Below are 14,682 nucleotides of genomic sequence, written 5' to 3'. Positions count from 1 at the left end.
AGGTGTATAGGGACCATAAAGTTAGAGGAGAAATCCCATGATACAGGACCAGTTTAGAGCTAACCTAAGTGGCCCTACACTGCCGTAGCCTCATAGGTCTCAGTGCAGGACACATGCTGGTGGTGCAAGGGGAGCATCTGTACAGCTCACTGCTTTGAGGATTCTGAGCTGCAGATTCAGCCCCGAGAGTAGCCAGGAATCCAAGTGGTGCAAAAGTGGCATAAAGCCTCCTTTGCTCCCATTTCTTCCTGGGCTAACCCTTTGTACTGTGTCTGAGGAGACATAGCACAGCATCTAGCACCTTATTACTAATATCATGCCCTATTTTCAAAGGTTTATAGTTTAACCACAACTAACACACTCACTTCAAGATGAAATCTGCAACAAAACTAGGCATCAAAACAAAACAACGAAAGTAGAGAAAATATTAAAAAGAAAAAAGACAATCCAATCTTTATGTTACAGATGGTTTCAGAGGGTTTTTGTACTCTGAATTATCATTCCACTTGATAAATGTTGGCTATCTGGACATTTTCTAATCTGTATACTTCACAATACATTGAGTCACTCAATTTAAAAGAATCATTAAATCATACCATATAGTCCATTACATAGTTTCCCTAAATGGAAAGACAAAGAAACAAGAATTGATTCATCCACTTTGAAGGATTTTTCACAGAATGATTTCACTAAAGGGAGAACAGTTTGACTTCTGTCATCTGAAAAACAAAACAAATGTGTAAAGTTAGTTGTTCATGTTCAATCACTTGAAGAAGAGCATATGTCCCTTTTATGATAAAAATGTCAAGGTCCTTTAAAGTGCAGCTGGGATTCTTGTTTAGCTGACACCCACATTTTAATTAAGTAAGAGTATGAGTAAAATCTATTTATTTTAATGTAGAAGCTTTTGAGGCCTCTATGGGTCACTCCCCCTTTTCTAGGGAAGGTCCCTCATTTGTACAGGATGGGACAACAAAAGCTCTCCAAGCACAGGCTCTGACCTGCAGTGTGTGGGTAAGTGAAGAAGCACACCCATCTTCGCCTCCACCAACACACCTAGTAGCCAAGAGATAGAGGGAGAAGATATATGGTGAGCAAGAGGATAAAGGGAGAGCTTGTCAAGGTGGGACAGGGCGAGTTCTGCTACCTTGGATCTCAAGGTCAGCTAGAAATGAAGCTTTTCAACCTACTGAGCTCCCTCCTATTCATCTGCAGGGCTGTGCATAACCTCTGACCACTCTTTAACCCCTTTCCAACAGCCAAAGCAGCTGTTGCAGCAATAGTAAGTAAAAAACTTCATCAGAAGTGTGAAATTGATAGTCTCAACAGTTTGAAAATAAATCTACTACTGTATCCAATGGTACAAATCATAGACTCATAGAAGATTAGGGTTGGAAGAGACCTCAGGAGGTCATCTAGTCCAATCCCCTGCTCAAAGCAGGACCAACACCAACTAAATCATCCCAGCCAGAGCTTTGTCAAGCTGGGCCTTGAAAACCTCTAAGGATGGAGATTCCACCACCTCCTTAGGTAACCCGTTCCAACAAATGCTATCTGTTAAACAATCCAATTGCATTCATTGGTATTCTCCCCAAACTATCTGCTTTTCATTATGTAGCTTTCCACATGGTTTATATGTTGATTATTTTGATAATTCGTGATCAACTCCTTGTTAAGTAAATATTTGCTCCTCTCTTATGTACCAGGAAGGTGCAGTAAAGTCAGAAAAACAGGAGTGGGAGTGGGAGCTGTTGTGCAAAATACGGGGCTGCTAATGAAGATAAACAATTGAACAGCTCTGAAGAAAAAAAGAATATTACTATATACAGTACTAACTGGTAAATAATGAACAGTGACTATAACAACTGCTGCATCACACAGACATATTAGGATACTTTTGCATACTCTCTGTGGGCCAGGTTTCTGGCCCACTTTGATCTTTTGTACCTCTCTGATGGTGAAAAAGCAGTGGAGATTATCTGCAAATGTAGAGCCAGTATAGCTGGCTCCTATTGCTTTCCTTAACCCCAGCAATCTTCAGTATAGGGAACATGGCTGAAAACAGTGCACTTCAATTAACCAAGATGCTCCCATGGAGACAATTGTTGCTGGCTAGAATACGTGCAATTCAAGCCTCTCCAGCTTCTGCTGAGGCAAAGCTGGGAAGAGAATGATGGATGCATAACTGGGCCCCCACACTGAGCCAAATGAACTTAACAAAGAATCTGGCTCTACTTTCCTAAAGATACAAGATCACATACCCATACATTGTGAGAAAGAATATTGCATTTAAAATATCATTTCAATATTCTTTTCAACAAGTCTTTTCCTGAAAAGCTGAAACATGAACACTGTGACACTCTGTGCCTCAAAGAGACACTCTGCACCCCATATTCTTCATTGGTGATATAATCATCATATGTTCTGTACAAAGTATGCCTTGTGAGGTATCATTTTAAAAGTCTTAATTTGTTGAACATTAATATCCTGTTAAGTTGTACGTGCTATCATTGTATATGAAGTTTCGCTACGTATGTGCCACTGAAACATGTGAGGTTGGGAACACCCACAAGCAGCCTTTCAGGTACAACCATAAAATGCCAATCAATGTTGATGGCCCATGGAGAAGAATACAAACACTCACAAGGATTACCCCAGGAACTGTGAACAATGGAAATCTCTCAGAGATAGCACTACACAATGGGAACTGTTTGACTCAGATCACAGCAAAAGATCTTTCCAGCAAGATGGAAGAAGCTATAAAAAGGAGAACTGACATGACCGCTGGGCCTCACTGCCCATACAACACAACACCTGGAAATACCTAAGGAACAGAGACTGAACTGGGGGAGAAGGGTCCCAGGCAGGAAAGAAGGAAGCCTGCCTGTGTACGGAAGCTTGGTGGACTATTTGTACTGTCTAACAGGGTGAGACACTGCTTGATTCAAATCCTGTCCAGTTTAGAGAACTCAGATTGTGTTTTTGATTTATTTCTTACGGTAATCTACTTTGATCTGTTTGCTATTGCTTATAAATCACTTAAAATCTATCTTTCTGTAGTTAATAAATCTGTTTTATATTTTACCTAAAACAGTGTGGTTTGCTTGAAGTGCGTAGGGAATCTGCTCAGGAACAGGGGCTGGAGCATTGTCCTCTTCACATCGAGGAAGGGGCAAACTGGGTAATATATTTATACTGGTCAGGCTTTTGACCAGAGCAAGACAGTACAGCTCTGGGGTCCTAGGCTGGGGAGTTGTGAAGAATTGGCTGCAGCCTCTCTATTGTTGTTTCATGCAGCGAATGGCCAAAGCCTTCATGTAGCTGCAGCTGGGTGTTTCCCTGCCTGTGTGAGTGTCTGTGTGAGTAGAAGTCCTGGAGGGGATTGTAGCTTGTCACAGCATCACGGAGTTAGAGGAAGCCAGGCTGGTGAGACAGAGGGCTCAGTACCCCAGTTACAGGTTGCACCACAGGGGGAAACCCATCACAAACACATGCTAAAGAGCCATACAAAACACCTGCATTAATTCTGTAATCAGAAGAAAAAGATTTTCACGGTGCCAAGCACCTACAGATCTAAGTGATGTCAACAGGCGCTGCTGATCCTCAACACTTAAAATCAATGCCAGTGTATACAGTGCTGTGTATCTATATCGTGCTTTATAAAACACAGAACAAGACTGGGTATTGCTTCAATAATTTACTTAGTGTATCTGCCATACATGAGAATAAGATCATATGTCAAAAATTGCTATGCTCATTTTATTACTACAGATATAAATGGTGCATCCCTGGACCAACCTGGCTCCTTCATCCCAGACAGAATTCCACTAGCATAGGTGCTGGAACTAACAGTGCGGGGGGTGCTGCAGCACCCTCTATCTTGAAGTGATTTCCATTAAATACAGGGTTTACAGTTGGTTCAATGGCTCTCAGCACTCCCACTATAAAAATTGTTCCAGCACCCCTGTCCACCAGTCAAGGTCAGATTTCATTTTCATCAGACACTCTGTAGGAGTGCCATTAGCAGAGGCTGCCAAGACAATGGTGCTGACTCAGCATGTCCATCAGCCACTCTGGACACATCCTGCCTGCCAGGCAAGCACTGCCTACTTTTAGAGTGTACTGATTTGTTGCATGGTCCCTGACAGACAGAAGATTGCAAGTATTTGTGCCACTGCAATCCCCCCAGTCTTAATCAGACTTTCTGTCAGCACAGACCCTGGACTGAATCTAATCAATGGTCTCATTTTTTCTCACTGTTACATCAGTGCAAGCTTTAGAATGTACTTTGAGTAATGGAGAGGAAGCAGGGGAGAGAGAAAAAAATAAAATTCTAGAAACAAAATAGAGACTTTGATCCTCTTATTGCAATGGAAGTGTGGTAGTTAATTATCATTGCGGTTTTATTTTATGGGAATCACTTTTCTACAGGCAAGTACAGGCTGTAAGCATTTGAAAAAAAAAAGTGTCTGGTACTCCTGAGGGAGATGAAAGGCAAGATATTCCTAATGCCCCTCTACTCCCACACATACCTCACCCCATACCGACCTCCATTCTACCCCATCCACACACAGACCCCCGAATGTAATAACTCTCCACCGGCCCCCACTTATCCTGACAGCACACACACATCCCAGCAGACCTGACATACATCACTGCAGCCCCGAATACCTCAGCCTCATCAGCCACAACCCCCAACATTCCCCACTCACCCCAACTACATCAGCCCCCCAACATCTCTCACTCACCCCAACTCTTACCCCACCATCCCTCAACATCTCTCACTTGCCCCCAACCTCTCATCCCACAGCCCACCAACAATTCTCATCCCCAATCCTTCACCCACCACCCCAGGGACCTTCTTGGCCACTCACTGACACCCCACCATCCCATTCCTGTCCTGGACTAAGCTGGCTCCTCCTGATCCTGACTGCTCAACTCCACTTCCCACACTCACACAGCCACATGTAACCCACACACGCTGCTCAGGTTTGGTGCAACTGGGCCAAACTTCAGTGAAGGGCATTGTGACACAGACTGGAAAGGGTCACAGAGCTGCTCAAGTTTGGCTGGCTACTCCTCTGTCATGACAGAGGGGAAGCTATGCCATATTTAAGTGAGTGGCATTGCACTACTGCACTGTTAATTTTTTTTGCCCTGTTTGTCGGGATCCCTCCTCAAATGGAGGGTGCACATTGGTTAATCTGGGCCTGGCCACGAATCATCTTGCACAAATTGGGCTTGATAATCTTAAATTTTATACTTCCAGTTAGCCTTTGGCTGAAATTTGTAAGATCTGGAAAGGACCCTGGTCATGGCCAGAATAGAGCCAGAGTGTGGGAGAGCCAGCAAAGTCACTTAGCCAGCATAGCAGTGTTTTTAATTAAATAACAAGCATTCTAGAAAGTAAGTTCCCATAAGTATTATTCACCTAGCTGCTTTAATTACTGTAACTGAACGGGCATTATTGTGCCTTACATTTTACGTTAGGGAGTGCAATAGTTCATGTGGTTTCCAAATAGAGACTAGGATCTGTGGTTTGGCATAATAAAAGTTGTGGTTTTGTGTGAGAGGCAAAGATGGATCATAACTCATCTCTTTGTCCAACTGAAAGGCAACAACAACCCCAAAGGTTTTTGAATCCTATAAAGGAATGGTTACCACTCACCACACAAAAGGCCAGCTTCCTCCAAGACAATACCAACTCACTCCAGAAACTCCACAACATCAACTTCCCCCAGAACACTATTCTTGCCCCCACAGATGTCACGTCCCTATATACCAACATCCCTCACCAAGACAGCATCATTGCTTGCCTCAAATTCCTCCTAGATAATGTGCAATGCTCAGAAATCCAACCTAAACACATTGCCAAACACATCCATTTCATCCTCACACACAACAACCTCACTTTTAACTACAAACACTTGGTCCAAATCATGGGAACAGCCATGGTACTAGGATGGCTCCCCAATATGCCAACCTCTTCATGGGCCATCTCAAGGAAGAATTTCTGGGGAAAAAATGCATCACAAACTTGATGATATACCTGAGATACATCCATGATATTTTAGTCCTCTGGACAGAGGACCTGAACTCCCTCATAGATTTCCACCACAACTTCAATAACCACCACCCATCCATCAAACTCTATCTAGAACACTCCCACACCAGCATCAACTTCCTGGACACCACAATGAGCTTCAACAATAGAATCCCACAGACAACCATAAACAAGAAACTCACAGATCACCACACTTAACATCCGAGATCCAGAAACCACCCCAGACACACCAAGAAATCTGTAATCTACATGCCAAACCTCAGATACCACAGAATTTGCTTCAAAGAGAAAGTCTGGGATACACACCTAAACACACTTAAAATTGCCTTCACTAAACAAGGACACTCCACCAGAGATGTCAGTCAGTGAATGGGCCACCCAAATACCCCAGGAGAACCTGCCTCAATACAGGGGGGGAAAACACTCACCACACACTCCTTGTTGTCTCCCACCACCCCACACTGGAACCCATACATCATCAAACAATAACAGCCCATAATTGATGGGGACCACATCCTGAAAGAAATCTTACCCAAACCCCCTCTTCTGGCCTTCAAACAACCCTTCAACCACACTAAGCTCATCATCAGAAGCAAGCTCTGCACAGACTGGGACAAACCAACTCTAAGCAGCACCAGGCCCTGCCAGAATAGCAGATGTAAAACCTGCAGACATACCTCCTCTACTACAATGATCAATACCCCCCATAACACACCTTTCGAGAACAATGGATCCTATACGTGCTGACCACCATACATGGTGTATCTCTTCCAGTGCATCAAATGTCCTAACAACAACTATGTGGGTGAAATTAGAAAATCACTATGCTCTCGAATGAGCTCACACAGAAAAATGATGAAAGACAAAAAACACCGTATCACTTGTGTGTGATCACTTCACAAAGCGATCACTCTATATCGGACCTCTCAGTTTCCTCAAAGGAAACTTGCACAACCTCAAAAGATGAGCTTAGGAACAAATTCATAACTCTGCTAGACACAAAAAAACATGGATTGAACAGAGACATGGGTTTTATGGCTTATTACAACAATTTGTAACACACCCTACTGCCTGCTACCCCTTAATTGCACACTTCATTTTAAGTCATCTCCTACAGCATATGTGAATCCCTTATGGTTTACAATCTGTTCCAGCTTCTATTTGGCTCAGACATTCTGGTCACCTTCCCAAGACCTGAGGAAGACTCTGCGAAGCTTGAAAGTTTGTCCCTTCCACCAACTGAAGTTAGTCCAATAAAAGTTATTACTTACCTACTTTGTCTCTCTTATGACAGGTCTAGGAAGTCTGGAAGCTTGGGGGCTAGCCATGAATTCAGCAGTGAGATGATGAGGTGGGACTACATCCTTCCTGCTCATCTGGTGTCTCGTCAGGGAGTAGACAGACCTGAGCTAAAGTTGAAGATGCCACATGCGAAGTCTGGCAAGTGACATCATGCAAGTGAACTCTGACATGTGGCCTAACAGTCCACGGCAAGCTTGTACCACTGTGACAGGAATCTGTCTTCTGGAAGATAAGCTCTTGCCAACCAGCAGTCAATTGTGGTTCTAATGAACTCTGTCATCAGCGATGGGATAAGAGAGGATTCTTCATTGTTCACCATGAGACCTACCCAGATGAATAGATAGCATATTCCATGCTTTCCATTATCTCTTTCTGGGATTTGCTTCTGATAAGTCAATTGTGCAAATAATGGAAGACGTGAATGGCCTCCTCAAATGTGCTGCTACCATTGCTAGACATCATGTGAAGACCCTCAGTGCCCTGAAGAGTGTGAATGGCAATACTTTATATTGATAATGGTTGGGCATTACTGTCAATCTCAGGTACTTCCTGTGTGCTGGGTGGATGGCTATGTGGAAGTAGGCATCCTGTAAGTTTATGAAAGCCATGAACCAGTCTTGAACCTGATCAGGTGGAATGACGGAGACAAGCGTTACCATCCTGAATCTGAAACAGCATATATATTTGTTCAGTCTCCTTAGGTTCTGGATAGGACGAAGACCCTCTTTCTTCTCTGGAATAAAGAAATACCAGGAATAGGAGCTTCTCCCTTGAACTCCTATGGTACCTCTTTTATAACTCCGAGATGAAGCAACAAAGGCCACTTTTGTTTGTAGGTCCTCATGAGAAGAGTCCCTGAAGATGGATGGGAAAGGGGGAAGAACGTGACAAACTTGGAAATATCTGTAATTTTTTATGAATATGGTGCATGCCCCTGTATGTTTGTTATGAGTTACTTGCTATGGAGTTAAATAGAAGGGGGCAGTTAAAGGGAGAAATGAAATGAAACGAACAAGAAATGAAACAATAGTAAAGACAGGACACCTGGGGTAAACAACTTCAAAGGAGATAAGATAGCAACGGCTGGGCCATCAATTGGGAAGCAAGTATCTAGCTGGCTCCATCCAGGCTAGAATGGTTTACTTTTCCCAGACCAAAACCTAGTATAAAAGGGGATCCTAAACCTTAAAGGTGCTGGCCTCAAGAGGGAGGCAGAGGGGTGAGTGGGTTATCGGCAGACTGAGATAGACACCCGAACTGAATGAGAGACACAGTGACTGCAGCAAGTGGATTGGCTCTCCTAACCCAGAGATGGGAATATGCTGGACATACCTGAACTACAGGTAGAGAGAAGCAACAGAGAGTCCTGTGGCATCTTTAAGACTAACAGATGTACTGGAGCATAAGCTTTTGTGGGTGAATACCCACTTCGTCAGATGCATGTAATGGAAATTTCCAGAGGCAGGTATAAATATGCAGGCAAGAATCCGTCTGGAGATAACGAGGTTAGTTCAATCAGGGAGGGTGAGGTCCTCTGCTAGCAGTTGAGGTGTGAACACCAAGGGAGGAGAAACTGCTTTTGTAGTTGGCAAGCCATTCACAGTCTTTGTTTAATCCTGATCTGATGGTGTCAAATTTGCAAATGAACTGAAGCTCAGCAGTTTCTCTTTGGAGTCTGGTCCTGAAGTTTTTTTGCTGCAAGATGGCTACCTTTACACCTGCTATTGTGTGGCCAGGGAGGTTGAAGTGTTCTCCTACAGGTTTTTGTATATTGCTATTCCTGATATCTGACTTGTGTCCATTTATCCTTTTATGTAGTGACTGTCCAGTTTGGCCAATGTACATAGCAGAGGGGCATTGCTGGCACATGATGGCATATATAACATTGGTGGACGTGCAGGTGAATGAACCGGTGATGTTGTAGCTGATCTGGTTAGGTCCTGTGATGGTGTTGCTGGTGTAGATATATGTGGGCAGAGTTGGCATCAAGGTTTGTTGCATGGATTGGTTCCTGAGTTAGAGTTGTTATGGTGTGGTGTGTGGTTGCTGGTGAGAATATGCTTAAGGTTGGCGGGTTGTCTGTGGGCGAGGACTGGCCTGCCTCCCAAGGTCTGTGAAAGCGAGGGATCATTGTCCAGGATGGGTTGTAGATCACTGATGATGCGTTGGAGAGGTTTAAGCTGAGGACTGTAGGTGATGGCCAGTGGAGTTCTGTTGGTTTCTTTCTTGGGCTTGTCTTGTAGCAGGAGGCTTCTGGGCACATGTCTGGCTCTGTTGATTTGTTTCCTTATTTCCTTGTGTGGATATCGTAGTTTTGAGAATGCTTGGTGAAGATCTTGTAGGTGTTGGTCTCTATCTGAGGGGTTGGAGCAGATGCGGTTGTACTTCAGCGCTTGGCTGTAGACAATGGATTGTGTGGTGTGTCCGGGGTGGAAGCTGGAGGCATGAAGGTAGGCATAGCGGTCAGTGGGTTTTCGGTATAGGGTGGTGTTAACATGAATGTGGTGTCTAGGAAGTGGACCTCCCGTGTAGATTGGTCCAGGCTGAGGTTGATGATGGGGTGGAAGCTGTTGAAATCGTGGTGGAATTCTTCTAGAGTCTCCTTCCCATGGGTCCAGATGATGAAGATGTCATCAATGTAGCGTAGGTAGAGAAGGGGCATGAGTAGACGAGAGCTGAGGAAGCGTTGTTCCAGGTCAGCCATAAAGATGTTGGCATATTGTGCGGCCATGCGGGTGCCCATGGCGGTGCCACTGGTCTGGAGGTATATATTGTCACCAAATTTGAAATAATTGTGCATGAGGATAAAGTCACAGAGCTCAGCAACAAGTTGTGCTGTATCATCATCACGGATGCTGTTCCTGACAGCTTGTATTCCATCTGTGTGTGGGATGTTTGTGTAGAGAGCCTCCACATCCATGGTGGCTAGGATGGTGTTTTCTGGGAGATCACCAATGCATTGTAGTTTTCTCAGGAAATCAGTGCTGTCATGGAGATAGAGAGGTTAAGCCTAGGTAAGGAAATGTGTGTACAGGACTTTTAAGTTAAACCATTTTCCTAACCTTAGGGATGCCGGATGCTTGTACCCAGGAGGCCTGTCTCCTGGTGACAGCAGTGGTTATTGACCTGGTGGCCATCTCCGTGCATCCGTGAGGAACTTGCAGAATTGTTTTTGCTTCCATCTGGCCTTCCTTTTTAACATTTTTCAATTCTTCCCTACTGTCCTGTCACAGTTTGGTTAAGAAGGTGGTCACTCCCTCCTAGGAAAGAAAATTATATATCATGAACAGAGCCTGACAGTTCATGATATTGAACTGTACTGAGGCAGAGGAATATGCCTAATGCCCAAAGAGATCCAGCTTCTAAGGATCTCTTTCTTTTGGTGCGCCCTTAGTGGTTTTCGATTTTTCTTGTACTTCTGATATCATCAGTGACCTGGACTAGGATGAGCTTATAAATATTTGTAGCCCTTCTGTAATACCTGGTACCTATTTTCTACCCTCTTTGATGAAGGAGGGAAAGGGGCCAGGGTCTGCCAAAGTCTCTTCTCTAGTTTGAGTATACCCTCATTAATGGAGAGAGCAATCCTCGCTGGGATTGGTGAGCTCAGGATATCAAAGAGTGTTGTTTTTTTCTGGATAACCAATGTATCTATGTCTAGGGTCTCTGCAATGAGGGTCAAAAGTTTCTAAACGTCTGAGATTGTCTGGTGCCAATTTGATTCCTTTGGTGTGGAAGGATATTGTTGGGGTCTCTCCCTTGCCATGTCCACCTGCTTACAGAGAGGGACATCTGGCTCCAGCATGGGAGCTATAGCTAATGATGTTTCTCATTCTTTGGCATGATAGGTCAAAGGATGATCTGGTGCAAGAAACATGCAAATGTGGTCCTCAGAATAGCCAAGGCAGCATGTTGTATGGCCAGGTTGAGGTTTGCCAGCCCACTGGTATTCGTGTTTTATTTGCCCTGACTAGGCAGCTGATAGTACTTCTTGTAGGTTCCTCTTCTGATCACAAGGGAGACAGGTCTCTGCTCGAAGGTGGTAAGAACAAATGGGCTTGGAGAAGATGACAAGCAGAATATTTCCTCAACTGGTGGTGTAGTGAAACCTTGGTGCCAGGGTGAAACTGCACTGAAAATGATCTTGCAACTGAGAATATGTCAGGTGGAAATACCACCAGTATGTATCTCAGGATTGCAACAGGTTCAATCTTCAATACCAGTCCTGATGCTTGTAAGGTGGATGATTTGATGTCAACACTGAGGTTGGCACCAAGCCACTACTTCTTTGAGTTGTGCCAGTGGTTGAGCTTGTGTGTCCAGCTCTTGAAGCCATAGAGAGCTTAGACGTTTTGTCTCTGGAAGACTGGTATTTCTGAGCTTCCTTGTGAGATGACCCCAAGGAATGTTCAGAGCTCCATTTCTGCCTGTGCTACATCTGGCCGTGCCTCTTGATGTGTCTTTGGCATTGGTGGTTTGGACACCGGGTCTGTTGGTAACGGGGTTAATGCCAAGAATGCCAGTCCTGAATTCTCACCTCCTTCTTCATTGCCTTTTTCCTGCTGCCAGACTCTGATGTGCGGTGCCTGCTTGAGGAGGCACTAACCAAAATGACTTTTTCAGCTCCAGTTTGGTAGCTGCCACTTCCTACAAGTTGAAAGCAATCCACATAGACTGCACTAATAGATGCAGTTTGAGAGTAGTGTGTCTGAATTTACAGGTTCTGAAGAAAAAGGAGTGGCAAACCAAACATCTGTCCAGGATGTGACTTCCCACCAGGCAGCACAGGCAGTGATTGTGGCCCCGTGTAAGCAGAACCAGAATGTCACATCATGGGAAGCCGGGTGCCTCGAAGTCCACCATGATGATGGTGGTTGGAGCAAAGCGCTTGACCCCAGTGTATGGGGGGCGGGGAGTAGTTCATAGAATCATAGACTTTAAAGTCAGAAGGAACCATTATGATCGTCTAGTCTGACCTCCTGCACAATGCAGGCCACAGAATCTCACCCACCCACTCCTGTATCAAACCCCTAACCTATGTCTGAGCCACTGAAGTCCTCAAATTGTGGTTTAAAGACTTCAAGGTGCAGTGAATCCTCCAGCAAGTGACCCATGTCCCACGCTGCAGAGGAAGGCGAAAACCCCCCAGGGCCTCTGCCAATCTGCCCTGGAGGACCCCAAATATGGCGATCAGCTAAACCCTGAGCATGTGGCCAAGACTCACCAGCCAGACACCCAGGAAAGAATTCACTGTAGTAACTCAGATCCCACCCCATCTAACATCCCATCACAGGCCATTGGGCATATTTACCACTAATAGTCAAAGATCAATTAATTGCCAAAATTAGGCTATCCCATCATACCATCCCTCCATAAACTTATCAAGCTTAGTCTTGAAGCCAGATATGTCTTTTGCCCCCACTGTTCCCCTTGGAAGGCTGTTCCAGAACTTCACTCCTCTGATGGTTAGAAACCTTCATCTAATTTCAAGTCTAAACTTCCTGATGGCCAGTTTATATCCATTATACTGGCACTAGAAAAGGTTCAGAAAAGGGCAACTAAAATGATTAAGGGTTTGGAACGGGTCCCATATGAGGAGAGATTAAAGAGGCTAGGACTCTTCAGCTTGGAAAAGAGGAGACTAAGGGGGGATATGATAGAGGTATATAAAATCATGAGTGATGTGGAGAAAGTGGATAAGGAAAAGTTATTTACTTATTCCCATAATACAAGAACTAGGGGTCATCAAAAGAAATTAATAGGCAGCAGGTTTAAAACAAATAAAAGGAAGTTCTTCTTCACGCAGCGCATAGTCAACTTGTGGAACTCCTTACCTGAGGAGGTTGTGAAGGCTAGGACTATAACAGAGTTTAAAAGAGAACTGGATAAATTCATTGTGGTTAAGTCCATTAATGGCTATTAGCCAAGACGGGTAAGGAATGGTGTCCCTAGCCTCTGTCTGTCAGAGGGTGGAGATGGATGGCAGGAGAGAGATCACTTGATCATTGCCTGTTAGGTTCACTCCCTCTGGGGCACCTGGCATTGGCCACTGTCGGTAGACAGGATACTGGGCTAGATGGACCTTTGGTCTGACCCAGCACGGCCTTTCTTATGTTCTTATGTTCTTGTGTCCACATTGGTACTGAGCTTAAATAATTCCTCTCCCTTCCTGGTATTTATCCCTCTGATATATTTATAGAAAGCAATCATATCTCCCCTCAGCCTTCTGTTGGTTAGGCTAAACAAGCAAAGCTCCTTGAGTCTCCTTTCATAAGACAGGTTTTCCATTCTTCAGATCATCCTAGTAGCCCTTCTCTGTACCTCTTCCGGTTTGAATTCATCCTTCTTAAACATGGGAGACCAGAACTGCACACAGTATTCCAGATGAAGTTTCACCAGTGCCTTGTATAATGGTACTAACACCTCCTTATCTCTACTGGAAATATCTCGCCTGATGCATCCTAAGACCGCATTAGCTTTTTTCATGGCCATATCACATTGGCGGCTCATAGTCATCCTGTGATCAACCAATACTCCGAGGTCCTTCTCCTCCTCTGTTACTTCCAACTGATGCGTCCCCAGCTTATAACAAAAATTCTTGTTATTAATCCCTAAATGCATGACCTTGCACTTTTCACTATTAAATTTCATCCTATTACTATTATTCCAGTTTACAAGGTCATCCAGATCTTCCTGTATGACATCCTGGTCCTTCTCTGTATTGGCAATACCTCCCAGCTTTGTGTCATTCACAAACTTTATTAGCACATTCCCACTTTTTGTGCCAAGGTCAGTAATAAAAAGATTAAATAAGCTTGGTCCCAAAACCGATCCCTGAGGAACTCCACTAGTAACCTCCTTCCAGCCTGACAGTTCACCTTTCAGTATGACCCTTTGTAGTCTCCCCTATAACCAGTTCCTTATCCATCTTTCAATTTTCATATTGATCCCCATATTTTCCAATTTAGCTAATAATTCCCCATGTGGAATCGTATCAAATGCCTTACTGAAATCGAGGTAAATTAGATCCACTTTGTTTCCTTTGTCTAAGAAATCTGTTACCTTCTCAAAGAAGGAAATCAGGTTGGTTTGGCACAATCTACCTTTTGTAAAACCATGTGGTATTTTGTCCCAATTACCATTGACCTCAATGTCCTTAACTACTTTCTCCTTCAAAAATTTTTCCAAGACCTTGCATACTACAGATGTCAAACTAACAGGCCTGTAGTTACCCGGATCACTTTTTTTTCCCTTTCTTAAAAATAAGAACTATGTTAGCAATTCTCCAGTCATACGGTGTTGAACCTTCCTTTTTC

The 14,682-nt window shown here is 44.1% G+C and overlaps 1 protein-coding gene across 1 annotated transcript in view; it reads right to left on the bottom strand.

Annotated features, from left to right (window-relative positions):
* The window catches only part of PPP4R4 (protein phosphatase 4 regulatory subunit 4), a 108,808-nt gene that overhangs the window by 32,145 nt on the left and 61,981 nt on the right, over positions 1-14,682 (bottom strand). The window contains exon 9 of the mRNA XM_024197128.1: positions 597-719. Within this exon, the coding sequence (XP_024052896.1) occupies positions 597-719 (123 nt within the window). The remainder of the gene's footprint in view (positions 1-596; positions 720-14,682) is intronic.

Source organism: Terrapene carolina, unplaced genomic scaffold (genome assembly GCF_002925995.2).
Source record: "Terrapene carolina triunguis isolate 2854851 unplaced genomic scaffold, T_m_triunguis-2.0 Scaffold96, whole genome shotgun sequence".
NCBI classification, from domain to species: Eukaryota; Metazoa; Chordata; order Testudines; family Emydidae; genus Terrapene; species Terrapene triunguis.
This window is presented reverse-complemented; position numbering and strand designations above follow the sequence as displayed.